Genomic DNA, 13,686 nt, shown 5'->3' on the forward strand with positions numbered 1-13,686 from the left:
AAGATTTAAAACAGACCCAGTGACACAGAAAAAGTCTAGTACCTTTAAGTAATTTCCCTTTTCGTACCACACACTCATACCCATTTCCCATCGATATTAGCACGTTGACGCAGGCTTGTCAGACCTGGGAAGACCCGCTTATAGATGCCGATTGTCTCTTTTCCCATTGCCAGTGGAGTATACTCCAATTGGTCTCTTTTCTGCTGCGTCTGACGTCACAATCACCGCAAACAGGGTTCGTAAACAGTGAAGATGTTGCGGTTAGGTCTTTGTTGTATGTATTACTCTTTCAGTCTGTGTGTCAAACTCGGCGCTGACAACTGTGGAACGATGTTTGAGCGCTGCTCGGACGTAGACGGGCGAAATTTTTAGCTGAGATGACGAGGAGTCGCAGAAGTTACCGACAGAGCATAGCATCGCACTGGAAAGAGATTAGCGTGTCAACACAGTTTTTGTGTTCCCATCAATGTCAATCGGAGCTGAGGCGATTATAACCTGGGTCTCTTGCAGTCATTTGACCCGGGTGTGATTGCCGATTGTAGCCTCCCACTAAGCAACAAAGCCGGGTGTTAGCAGGTGTTGGTGGGTTTTTTGACCAGTGGGAAAGCAGCTTCACACACACTCATCATGCAGGATAAAAAACCACAAGAGAAGTTTTGTACTGAATTTGTTCTTTTTTTATTATCTGGATTGTATTTACAGTATGTACAATTTATTCAGTTTCTATAAAGCTATAAAAATAACCTTTCACACTCTGTATGATTAAGATAAATTTAATACAAAAGAAAACTGTGTTTTCAACACATATGGACCCAGGGCATTTTTTATTCCTATGGCACAGTGTAATAAAAAAGCAGAGACTGGCCTTTGCCTTATTGGATCACAGACTGTTAGAGAATTCAAACATGACATGCAACGCCTTCTGGGGTTTAATAACACTGGCCTCCATCGAGCGCAGCTAAAAGCATTAAACCTCAAAACAAGCGTGGAAAATTCTCTGTTGGTATATCAGAGAGACCATGGGCCCTATAGCGCTGTATTTTCTACCATGTAATACTCTTATTCTCTGTTTTTAATGCAAATGAATGCACGGAAAAGAGGAGAATACATTCAGCCTGGTCCAGAAACTGATGCTAAGATAACACTGTATCCGTTTAGTCAACGCCAATACTGTGATTTAATTCTTTAAAGGCTGAGCTATCAAAGAGCTGGAACACTTATCCATGCAGAAAGCACACAAACACTAAAGCAGCCGTACGTTTGTTCCAATCTACATACCTTACTGTATTACAGTACGTAAAATTTAACAAGGTGCAACATGATTATTACTTTAAAATAGTTCAAGTATTTCAACAACATGAGCCTTTGGGTGACGTTGCTACTGTAAGGCTTGGGTGACATTTCCTACAGAAGATAAAATTCGGTCCTCTTTCTTGTTCAACCGCAGGCTCCACGTGTTCAACTGAAACCTCCCTATGGCACACCTCAAACATTGTCTGTAGTAACCTTGTTTAGTGTCCTTAACTGAAATATTTAGACCCTCCTCTCTTACTCTGTGCTCAGGCGAAAAGGGAAGCAAACTTTGGTTGAACACAAGCCACGAAAACTAAAAGGTGTCTGGGTCAATCATTCTGAGGCGCACACAGCGGGTTAATTTCACCTCCTTCTCCATGACCTGTGTCTTGACTCACTTGGCTTCAGTGCCAAGTTTGATGACCTGATAGCAAGGTCAAGCTCGGTTTAGTGCCAGGCTATTTCAGATGGAAAACATCTACCATCGTCCAGTTTCAGCTGCAGAATGCCTGTCCATCCGTCTCCAGTGAGAGGACGTTTTAGTGTATCTTGCAATCTTCTTGAGTCGATATGAACCCAAAATTTGAAGTTATATGATTGCAACATGCAGCTCAAAAGGATGCCGAAATAATCTCATTTTGATGCAGAGTTGACAAAAATAAAAATCCATACTTTGTCATGCATGTCTGCATAAAGACAAACATACAACTCTTAAAACGCTTGTTTTTTGAATGGAGTTTGGTGTGACCATTTCAAGACGTGAGAAAATCTTAGTTCCTATGAGTTTTTGCAACACAGCATCACACAAATATACAGTGTGTCATTTGCATCTTTACGTTGAACTTGTGTTCAATCATTATGCTTCACTTTTAGTCTAAACACACCTTCTCTTTTCATCCGCTCACACATATTCCCACTGTTTTATTTTCCCACACCCATAACATGCTGGGTGCTGCCTGTCTCTACCTGCACACCACTCTGCATGTCCAAACACAGTCCCCGCTGATGCAACATTGGAGACAGCTCATGTGTGATTGGGACGAGTATCCTCTGTTAGTAGGGACAGAAACGACATGCTACTGCTAAAACCAGACTGAAATACAGGAAGACACGTTGTCTGCTTTCATCTGGAGACGACTCTCAGAAGAAAAATGTCCGTTGCCCACACCTGCCTCGACTGGGATGATGACATGGGGGTATGAAGACAGAAATTCTAAAAGGCATCATGGTACGTAGGCTGGCGGCTCATTTCACTTGGCCACCTTGTAGTTGCTCAGATCGAGGGGCTCTTTGCTGGGGATGCACCAGTCATCGGCCTCCATGCTCACTTTGTAGTTCTTCAGAGCGGTTTTGTTGTACACCGGCAGCCTCTCGATTGAGTCTGTGGACAGCGCCTGGAGGGACAAGAGGACAAGATGTAATTACAAATATCCAGTCATTCCTGCACCGACATCTGCAGGTCAGCATAGTTTACTTTCACAAAAGCAGTTTCCTCTCTCTGTAATGTGCTGCAGGCCTGCCGTTTTGTCACAGTTTCATGCCCGTCTGGCTCACCTTCAAGTAGATGACAGCGTCTGTGCCGTGGCCCTCCATGGAGTAGAGCTGCAGGTCCCCCTGGAAGTACTTGGCATAGAGGCGAGAGATGGGCAGCCCGTAGCCGAAGCCAGCCTGCAAAGAGACGGAGGGGATCAAGGGTTTAAGAAGGCTTTGTTCTCCGTCACACTGCAAGCACAGAGCTCCTCCATGGAACAAATGGGTCTCCTGGTATAATTGCTTTGTGTATTTTAGGTCACTCATTATATTTGAGAAAAGAATAATGCCAGGATTTCAATCTTTAAAGAAAAAAACAGCATTTTAGTGCTCGTGCAGGAATTAAACCCAAAGGCATATGGTGCAATTAATAGCGCCTTTACATCTGCTGTGTAGGAGTGAAAATGAGTCTATAAATTAAATACTGGCACCACACCGCCTGCATGTCGACTCACCAGTGGAGGCCGTGTGTACTCTCCGATCTGTGGAGCGGGAGCAGTGGAGTACATGTAGCTGAAAAGGTTCTCGATCCTTCGAAAGGGGACACCGCCGCCCTTGTCGCTCACCTGCAGACAGCGGCAGAGAAAGACGGAGAGTCATGTGAGCTCCTTGAACAGCGCGGAGCCATTGAAAGGCAGAGCTGTCAGAAACCCTTGTTCTTAACTTAACAACAGAAGCTTAGTGTCTCTCTTTGTGTTGATGTGCACAAGGACCGGGCCTGCACTGATCGTAGTCTGCTACTAGTCGAGGAGGTGCATGATATAAAACCACATTAACAATAAAACAGATGCACCAAACCAAATCAATAATCGCTTTGTTCCCTTCAGGGATGCAAAAAGAGCGTGAATGATATCAAATCAAAAGCAGCCTCTGAGATAAAAGACCCTAATCTAAGTTATACCCTTAATCATGCAATATATATTTTATACACTCATTGCAAAACATGCATTTTGGAACTTGCATGTGCGCCCTTTATCTCCAGCTAAAACCCTTAAAGGGGAGGTCTTTAGAAACAAATAGATGTTTCTATTTTAAGGGTAATTTATGAGTTTTATCGCTGAACAAGCAAATCAGAAGCTTAATTACACCTCCAGACGACACGGGGCAACATTATAATTCATTTGGACTCCTGTTTGTGTCGACCTGATGAATCGAAGCTCAATATTCGCTCTGCTATCAGCTTTACTTTTGGCTTCACAGGGAAACATGCAGTGTTTTAGCTGCTAATTATCCACTTTGTTCACAAGCTAGTTGCTAACTTTGCTACAGTGGATTTAATTAAGATTTTTCTGCTAAAATACCTGCCCCCTGCTGCTGCGATGGGGTTTTAATGAACCAAACATTTAACTCGTAGGCAGTAAAACCGGAACACATGCTGAGTCTCAATTCAGGGGCTGCATCCTTCGAACTACGGAGTCTACGGAGGATGAGTCACTTGTAGCCTGTGTAGACGCTAAAGCCGAACTGAAATGAGACAGGCTGGTCTACGGAGGAGTTCCTGTCTGCGTCACCGGCCGCCCTTACCCTCACCAAATGCTGCTCCTGTCGCCTAGCAACAGGTAGCTAGCAGGCTTACTAGCTCAAATAGTCACGGAACTGAAACAACTTTTACATTTAAAGTGTATTCCTCGGCCGTTTGAATTAGCGCGCAATGACTCTCGGGATACAACAAAGGATGCACCTGATGGAGCATTTGTGGCACGGGAAAAGGAGAATGCATTTGTCGGCTGCATCTGACGGAGACTTCGAAATGGGACAGCCTTCGACGCGCCGCTGTGACGCAATCAGCTTTAGAAGGATGCAGCCCCTTAACTGGGACACCGCTTAAAGAGTTAACGGCCAATAGAACAAGACAAAGGTGGCTCGTTTGCTCCATCGGCAGCGTCCGGGGATAATTATTGTGTGTGGATACGTTTGTCCTCGCATCACCTTTCAGATTAGGCAAAGAAAAAAAGAGTTACCGCAGCTTCAAGTTCTACATTTCACTTTGAGGCGTTTGAGAGGCAGCAGTTGTTGTCGTAACATGTCATGGCAACGTATGAGGGCAGCCAGCAGGTATTTAATCTTATCAGAGCTCAGTACCTGCTTGGCAGTAATCACTGTGCTCAATCGATGGTGAGGCTGTTACATAACAGACCTAATAGATTTGGGCAAAAGCAACAAAAAATAACTTTACAGGCCGACACATGCCACAGTCGGGGAGTGTCTGCATCATTAACTTAAGTAACACTAAACTGATCTGAACTTGTGCAACAACAACAGTGGTAAAGATTAAAGTAGCGAAATGATTGTATCATAACATGCTTCATTAAACTTGTTAAACTGGTCCACACAGAGCTTACGACCATTACAGCACACCCACATCTCCATTCACTCCTGCAGGCTGTTCAGCTCTATAAAACCCTCCTGCTAATCAGTATGTTAGCGTTAAAGGAGGAGACTCTGCAAACACAGAGATGCAAATAAACCAAAGAGCCTGCAAAGACTTCATGGAGACAAAGCAATCCCTCTTTGAAGGTTCTGTATTTACTAAATAACCAGAAGATTAAGTCAAGAAGCTGTTATATATTCTCCACCCACCTTGATCGACATGTCTTCGCCTCCGAGAGACACCATCACTTGAATGGGTGGGAGGTTGTTGCTGTCGTCATGGGTCTCGATGGTGGCTCTCATAGCATTCTGCAGCACATAAAAAAATACATTTTAAAGTAGTTTTAAATAAATCCTTTCTTCTTTTTGTCTTTAATTTAAACTGCGGAAAGTTTCTCACCTTAAAGAGCTCAAACAGCATGTGATAAAGGTGAGAGGGCACGTATACGATGCTCACTGGAAGGTTCTTCTTATTGCCTGAGAAGAGAGGAGGAAACAACGAGAGTTTTTAATGCCATCCACTTCCACGTCATGCTCAACACTTGTGTGCATGTTCTCCATCAGTGGCTATTATTCTGTTCTGGTGACGTTTTACTGTTTGAGAGTTTGGAGAGGAAAGAGTGTGTGTCAATATTGTCTGGTGCACTCAGCCGGGCTCATTCAGCCACTTCTTCTGCTTCAGGGCTGTAATTAGAGGTCGCTCAGGTCCACCTGGCTGAACTGATCACTATTTGTTCAATAATTATGATGTAATCCTCTTGAGTAGACTGAAAAGACGTGTAGCGTTTGAGATGTTGGTACTGAGAGTAAAACTGGATAACGTGACGGATTAGATCAATGTTCACTTACTGCTCATCTCTTTAAGTATAAGATCAGGGGAGCGGAGGTAGTACTGGTCACACAGCATCTTGGCACTGTGGAAGGCATCTGAGCAACAGCAACAAAAAAATAATATTACAAAACAAACCAAAAGGAAATTATTGATATATTTCCAATACAAAAAAACACAGATAAAGAAAAATAATATAATAAACACTTTAAACGCTCCGTTAGAAGTAAAATTATATATTTAATACAAAGATAAGACAGGATTATTTACCTTGGACTACATCTCCGACCTGACAGTGAGGGTCGATGCTCCCAATGGTGTTTGGGTGAACTGGGTTTGTGGTTCCCTCAAAAATAAGAGCTGCAGAGAAAAAACAGTTTGGTAAAAATTGTGCCAAGAAGATTTCTATTTTGTCCATACGGTTTAACTTTCGGTAATAAGATGATACTTTTTTTTATACATGACAACATAAGCCAAACTTCTGTCCACAGCAGTCAGTTTATGATTTAAATATGTAAATATCTACGCAAAGAATATGTAAACAAGATTTAAATCTTGACGTCTGGTTCTTTTTACTACTTTGTGCCGAAGGCAAATTTTAACTGAGATCCACAAAGTAAAGAAAAAGAGAAGAGAAGAAACCAAACTCTGCTGGAGAACTGTGAATTGATTTAAGCCTTCAAGCAGCAAAAGAGATTACAGAAAAGGACCTTAAATATTTGTACTGTTTGAGCCAAATCAGATATGAGCCAGATGAAAAGATGTAATACATTATTTGAAAGATTAAAATAATCTGAGGAATTCATGTTTTTGGGTCTTGCCTGAACACACTGTAGCCCCCTTTATTACGTTTGTTACGTCTCGTCTTCTATGTAAAACGCACGGAGGCGGAACAGAGGGGTGCAGTCGTTCCGCCACTGAGCCCGCATCGGAGGTAGTAGCAGAGGCGAGGCGATCATGCCGCCTTTGTCTTTTACATTGGACCAAGCAACGCCGGCGTACAGAGCACTCTGCTGCTGCGGAAGCGAAACGTTTGCGAGGTGTAAACAAACAGCGTGTGCGTCAAATCCACACGCACGGCGCTGTTCCGCCCTGCCGGCTCTGCTGTTCACACAGACGCCGCTTCGCCTCTGTTACAACCATCAAAGCCGGGTCAGAGGCGGAACGACTTCGCCCCACCATTCCGCCTCTGTGCGTTTGACACAGAAGATGAAACGTAACAGAGGCGTTATAATAATCCCGCCTTGAACTGGCAGTGTATAAGTGTATCTTGTGTGTATCTGAAGCTTGTGCTGTTTGTTTACATCTTGGGCACAATTTGCTTCTGCAACGCTGGAACGCTTTGTAAAAACACACACTGTGGCAGAATTGCAATGTAAAAAGGGCTTGTGATAAGGAGGATTGAACCCATGATCCTATGATTACCGGTGTCTGACAATTGGGAAAAACATCACAACTTTGCAGAGACTAAATTGAAGTCTTAAAATCCTGTATTTTGTCCTTCCAACAGCCCAAACCCTCTAAAGCTACCAGCATTAATGAAAGAAATATGCAGAAATCCTTTGATTTAAGAAGCTCAACAGAATTAAATGTTCAGTATTTTTTCTTGGAAACGACTAAAACAACTCAAAATCCTGCTCCGGCTGTTGTCTACATCTGTTTGTACTTCCCAATAAATATGTAACAAAAGCTGCATGATGAAGAATAAATTTTATGATGTGAAGCCTGACTCTTACTGCTCCCCAGGATACAAAAACATCGCACATAAAAAAATCTGTCATGTCTGTGACAATAAAGTTTGTGAGGCGACATGTTTTGACTTATTGTTCCCTCTGGGTGTCGAGCGAGTGACAACACAGAAACACAGCCTGGCATTTTATTCCAGACACAACACAAGAAACGGAGCTTCAGCGTTAAATTTGACTCACTGTGCTGGTTGATGAGCATGCGGATGGAGATTCGGCTCATGTAGAAGCGGTCCAGAAAGTACTGGATGTTCTGGTTGGTTACTGGGTCCTGTGAGAAGGCCTCTTTGTATTCTATGATACCCTGAGCCATGGTCGGCACTACATCGTTGTGTCTGTTTCTGATGGTCACTAAAGTGTCGACAAACCTGCAGAGGAGGGAAATAAAGCCATCATTAAGGTTGCAATATTAAAAAGGAAAGAGATATGTTGAGAGAGGAAGTTGTCGTGGATTGGGAACTTACTCTCCAAGAACTTTGTGGTCATCTGGATTCCTGTCAAGGAATTCCAGGATTTCCATTAAACTCTGAATGTACCTTAAAAAACACAATGTTCAAACACATTAAAACATGTTGTAAAAAGCAAGACGAAAGGTTAACAAACAACTAGGTGAAAGTTCATGCTTATAAAAAGCTGCCATTAATTCCTTGCATGGATAATCTGGGTCATTCCTCCACAAAGGATAGAAAAGCAGCCCCTCCAGTAAACAGGGGCACGTGACTTGTGGCAAGAAACTAGGGTAAAGTTCAGCGCTGAGAGCCTGTGCTGCACACAGCCAGCTGGAAGGAGTTCAACTTGGTTAAAGGGTGCTTATACAGTTTAGAGCATGACGCTGTCACATTGGGAAAATAAACCGTCCTACTAAATGGAAGTAAACAAGCCAACAGCTGTGACTGTTAACTCAGGGGGGAGAAAATCTGGCTTCAAATCTGGTTTTATGAAAAAGCACAGGGGCGGAACGTTTCATTGTTTTTCTTGAATCCAAAGTGCAGCAAAGACACGCTGTAGATGTTGTGCAACTCAAGTCATAACAAAAGATGAGGTCCTGGTTCGTCTTACCAGCTCTGCACCATTTGCACAGACGAGGTTGTGAGGAGTCTGTGAGGCAACAGGTTAATTTCCTTCATAATGTTGGAAAGTCTGACGGGCAGCTCCTGTCTCAAGAAGACAAAGGAGGTCTTCTCACAGGCGTTTATGGAACCTGAAAATACAAGGATAGCAATAATAAACAATCTGTATATGAGCTGTTTGACAAAAATTGCAATTATCTTTTTTTTAAGACCGATTTTAAAGCAGAGAAGCCAAAGATGTTTTTTTCCCTGTTTCTAAAATGTGAATATTTTCTGCTATTTTTGACATAAACAAAGTCAAATGAACGTATCAATATTTTTCATTATTGTTTTTAAATTCTGATTGTTTTTTTTTCAGGACTTTTTGACACTTAAGGATGCACGACATTGATTCTTTGCCGATATCCAATATGCCGATATTTTCCAACCCTGTTTGCCGATTTTGATACCGATATATTGGGCACATTTTTTTTTTTCCACCGAATTGCAAAGAACATCAAGTCTCCCCTGGCAGATGCAGAAATGACATAATACAGTGCTTTTTAAAATGTACACATTCACTGGCCAAGGTAAGAAAAGTACTTAAACTTAGGCTATGTACAACATGCATATTACATGTTCTTTCAAATGAAACTGTAATATTTGTCAAGCTTTTTTAGACATGAATAAAGCGTTGTTTTATCAGCGGAAAAATGACATATCGGCCGATGTCGATAACGTGCCGATAATATCGTGAATCGCGAAAGTTAACCAAACAATCAGCTGAATAATAGACAAAATAATAATTAGACAACAGATAATGTAAATAGAAATAACATAAAACCCTAAGAATAAAGCATTACACTAGTATTTGCAATGTTTATCTTGATTTCATAATAACAACATCGTTTGTTTTAGTATATTAAAAATCTGCTAAAAGACTAAGAAGAAGATAAATTATAAGTAAACATTACTGGGAGAAAAGCAGCAACGTGTCTTTATAGGGCCCAAACAGTGCAGCCTTAGCTTGCTGCAAGAGACATGATGCAACACTCTGCACTATTAGCACTATGCTACACCAGGCAAACCCTCCACATAGCAGCTGTTCAGTCCTGCATGATGCGTTTTACAACATGCATTTGAGTATTCTGTCACTGATTTGCACTACATTTCTATTCAGGTTTACAAAGCTAGAACAGTCCCTTTCTACATGACTAGTTTGCCCCATCTGAACGGGGGATCAATACTCACCGAAATCCAGAAATTGCTTCATGGAGAGCGGCGAAGGAGAAAATTTAGAGAAATGTTCGATATGTTTGGGCACACTGGCCAAGGCAGCATTTTTCATTATAAACCGAACGAACTTCATTATTGCTATGACTCCTCTTAACGACCACAAGGTCCAGCGCTAGCTTACTACTCCAACTGACCGTCCGTGTTATCCTGAGAGCAGAAGAGGCAAACAGGGACAAGTAGAACGCTCTAGCCAATAGGAGGACAAGTATTTTATTTACGTTGCAGACCGACCAATAGGAATCATCGGGGGGAGGGTTTAGTAACGTTTGGATGCTCCCGGTCTGGAATCAACATTCTTTGATTATGTAAGGTCTAAACCGATCAGTCATGTAACTAAACAACCCCCAAAATGAACAGTTAGACGTCGCCTTGTTTCTGCCCTTTACCTGTGGCGGGAAAGTACATTATTCACTTTAACTGTACTACAGTATTTCCTTTTAAACTCCTGTATACTTCCCTATTAGATTTCAGAGGGAAATATAGCCTAGCCTAGTACTTTTTACATTTATTTGACAGATTTGGTTCATATCTGGCAGTGGTATAGTGTTTTGTAGGTTACTTACATTGCACCACTGCTTTTCATATTGTATCCGTCATCCTGCTGAACTCTAGTACAGGACTCTCATCACTCTCACCTCATTGACTCTGCAGCTCTGATTAACTTATATACCTGCCATATACTGTAATATCTACCAGGTGGTTACGTATACTGTAGTGTACTTACTACTTTACTGCACTATCTTATACTATTATATCTACTAGTCACTTAGTATAGTATATTATATAGTGTGTTATAGTGTAGTATTCTATATGTATATGTTCATAATGTACATTATTACGATATTGTCATTGTTACCATACCATACGGTATACTATATTATATTACACTATACTATATTATACTATAATTGCAATCTTTACCCTTACTCTACTTACGCACTTTATACTGCACCTTATATTGTACCATATCATTAACCTTAGAGCTCATACCATACTGTATTGCCTCATCCTGCATACCATGTCACTTTATCCCACAACTGTTACTTTAACTTGTCACTTTTTTTTTATATGTATCCCTCGTATTTTTTAATTTTTTAATTTCTCTATTCTTTATTTTTATTTTATTTTTTATACTGTATTCACTGATTTGCTACTTTGTCTTGGTTCTGCTGTAACAACCGAATTTCCCCCCTGGGGATCAATAAAGGATTATCTTATTTGATCTTATCTTGAATTGAAACCAAAAATCTATGTAGAGTTTTTAGAATGAAATGTTGTTAAAGGTTGAATTGACCAACAGTAATGTTTATAAGGTATGGTACCTCCCCCTTGACCATCTATTTAAAGTTAATATAGCCTAATGTATAAAATTACAGTAATTGGGCTAATAATAATTGGATAAAATACATTAATTATGAAATGGTAGTATAACAAGTGAGTGCTAATATTTTGCACACAGGAAATTGAATGGTTAGGCCTTATATTTTATACTGGAGAAGTTTTAGTGAAAAAAAAAGTCTCTTTAAAATTGAATAACTGGAAAAATTAATTATGCCGTCCTCATTAGAGTATCTTTATGTTAGAAAAGTAACAAGTGAGTTTAGACTCAAGGTGCCATGTATTGATATGCTCAGATGTTAAAATTCAACTCCTATATGCTTTTCATAACACTTAGTGTGACTGTCATGCAACAGTGGTTCATTTTCACCATTACTGTAATGCTTGTGTGTTCTTATGCTGGCTGATTAAAGACGTAAGACCTCATTTATCTGTTCGGTTTTTTTTAATGTGTTGTTTGAGCTCAAAGCATCAATCAGGGCACAAAGATGTGTTTGCTGGTGCTGTGAAGTTGTCAACAATTAACATTAATCTGCTGCCATGCCAGCCTCCGGGGATTTGCTCTCATTTAAACACAAGAGCATTAGTGAGGTTGAGCAATAAGGTTAGGTGATAAAGTCTGGCTCCAGTTAAGGTGTTGGACACCAGGAAACTGCAGGGAAGTCAACTATTTCCACCAGTTTGTTTGATCCGAATCAAAGACCAAATTGTTCCAATGTTGCATCTGGCCTCGAGTTTGGTTTGTTTTTGTGGGAAAACTCCCTGAAGTAAACAAACACCTATTGGATAGAACATTTTTGAGGGAATACTCCGTGTTCTTGTGCGTTTCGACAAGCTCTTGTGAAATTGTTTGGTCAGCCCAGATTTCTATTAGAGCCCTCACCTCTTCGCTCCCCCACGTCTGTACTCTACTCACATTGCTGCCTGGCAATCAGCACCCGTTAACAACCTACCATGCAAAGTTTTTTAGTTTGACCGAGTCCCATCTTTTCGAGCGGACCATGGTCCAGCGGTTTGGTCCGCCCCAGAGTTCAAATGTGTGTTCTCACCTATCCAAATGAACCAGCAGTGTTGTGATCAAGTCATCTTTGCTCAAGTCCAAAGTAAGTAATTTGGTCCAAGTCTCAAGCAAGTCTCGAGTCTCTAGGCAAGTCAAGTCAAGCCACAGGTTATGTCAAGTCGAGTCCTTACTTAAGGCAAGTCAAGTCCTGAGTCAAGTCACTTTTTTTTCACCCAAGATACAGCACTCTTACCTGTAGTATCCAGTCTTTATGAAGAGAAAAGACAAGGTGTTAGCAGCTCGTCTAATAATGATATTATTGGCCAATTGAAAATAACCTGTTCTCAGAGTATGACAATGAATTGTATCTGTGTTAACCTGGCACAGACGCAGCCATGATGATGGTCTGTTCTGAGACTGTATTGAGTAGTAACCAGTACGACTGATGAGGATTCTCTTTCAGGGCTTTGATGTTGCGTGTTGCCATAGCGAGGAGTTTGACTGACAGCCAGTCATCCAATCATGATTCCCAGTTTGCGCTGCATACATACTTGATAGACAGAAACTTGACATTGAATTGAATCATTTTATATTTAGCAGCTAACATTCAAACTTATGAACACACGCAAGTCATCCGAGTCATCGTGCCTCAAATCAACTCAAGTCTCAAGTCGTCAACTTGCAAGTCCAAGTCATTTATTTGTTGTCAAGTCAGGTCGCAAGTCATCAAAACAGTGACTCGAGCTGACTCAAGTCCAAGTCACCAAGTCTCAAGTCCTCTGTGAACCAGACCTTCGGAGTAAGTCCGCAAGGTCTGAATGCACCCTTAAAGTCATTGGAGCTTCTTTTCAAGGGACTAAAAAGTTCCTGAAAGTCTTCTGAATGCTCTGAAAAAACAAAACCCATGGAGCACAGACTTTTAGGGGGATAATATAAGGTTCGTACCTAGTACCTCCAACAGTCCCTTGTCCCCGAGGAAAGTTCCTGCAGTGGAAACACAGCCTGACATGCTTATGACCTGTACTTAATTGGGTCTGACCATGCTTGGTTTGGCTGAAATGAAAAGTGAACATTAACTGCTCTACTTTTGGCCAGTTTCATTGTTATATAACATAAGTACACAGAAGAGGCCAGTCTGCTATCAGTCAACCGAACAGCTGCTGCCTCTCAAGGAAAGTACCCGCACTAAAAGCCGCACTCTGCAGACTGATCTCAGGTTAATTTCTATCCAATAAA

The 13,686-nt window shown here is 41.3% G+C and overlaps 1 protein-coding gene across 1 annotated transcript; it reads right to left on the reverse strand.

The window, feature by feature from the left end:
- Positions 1-670: 670 nt before the first annotated feature.
- On the reverse strand, positions 671-10,204 carry pdk2a (pyruvate dehydrogenase kinase 2a). The gene is made up of 11 exons (XM_069664060.1): positions 10,068-10,204; positions 8,827-8,968; positions 8,232-8,303; positions 7,951-8,135; positions 6,293-6,382; positions 6,043-6,120; positions 5,594-5,670; positions 5,404-5,502; positions 3,279-3,389; positions 2,848-2,961; positions 671-2,687 (listed from the first exon to the last, which is right to left on the reverse strand). The coding sequence occupies exons 1-11, from the start codon at positions 10,183-10,185 to the stop codon at positions 2,544-2,546; spliced, it is 1,230 nt and encodes a 409-aa protein (XP_069520161.1). The 5' UTR covers positions 10,186-10,204; the 3' UTR covers positions 671-2,543.
- Positions 10,205-13,686: the final 3,482 nt, after the last annotated feature.

This window comes from Semicossyphus pulcher, unplaced genomic scaffold, assembly GCF_022749685.1.
Source record: "Semicossyphus pulcher isolate SPU_LCO1_2020_fin unplaced genomic scaffold, fSemPul1.0.p SCAF_16, whole genome shotgun sequence".
NCBI lineage: Eukaryota > Metazoa > Chordata > Actinopteri > Labriformes > Labridae > Semicossyphus > Semicossyphus pulcher.

Excerpts from the sequence above, each read along its gene's own strand:
- pdk2a (XM_069664060.1), bottom strand. The coding sequence starts at position 10,185 with ATGAAGTTCGTTCGGTTTATAATGAAAAATGCTGCCTTGGCCAGTGTG. Across the intron at positions 8,136-8,231 it reads GACCACAAAGTTCTTGGAGA|GTTTGTCGACACTTTAGTGA; the intron begins GTAAGTTCCCAA and ends CCTCCTCTGCAG. Across the intron at positions 5,671-6,042 it reads TATACTTAAAGAGATGAGCA|GCAATAAGAAGAACCTTCCA; the intron begins GTAAGTGAACAT and ends CTCTCTTCTCAG.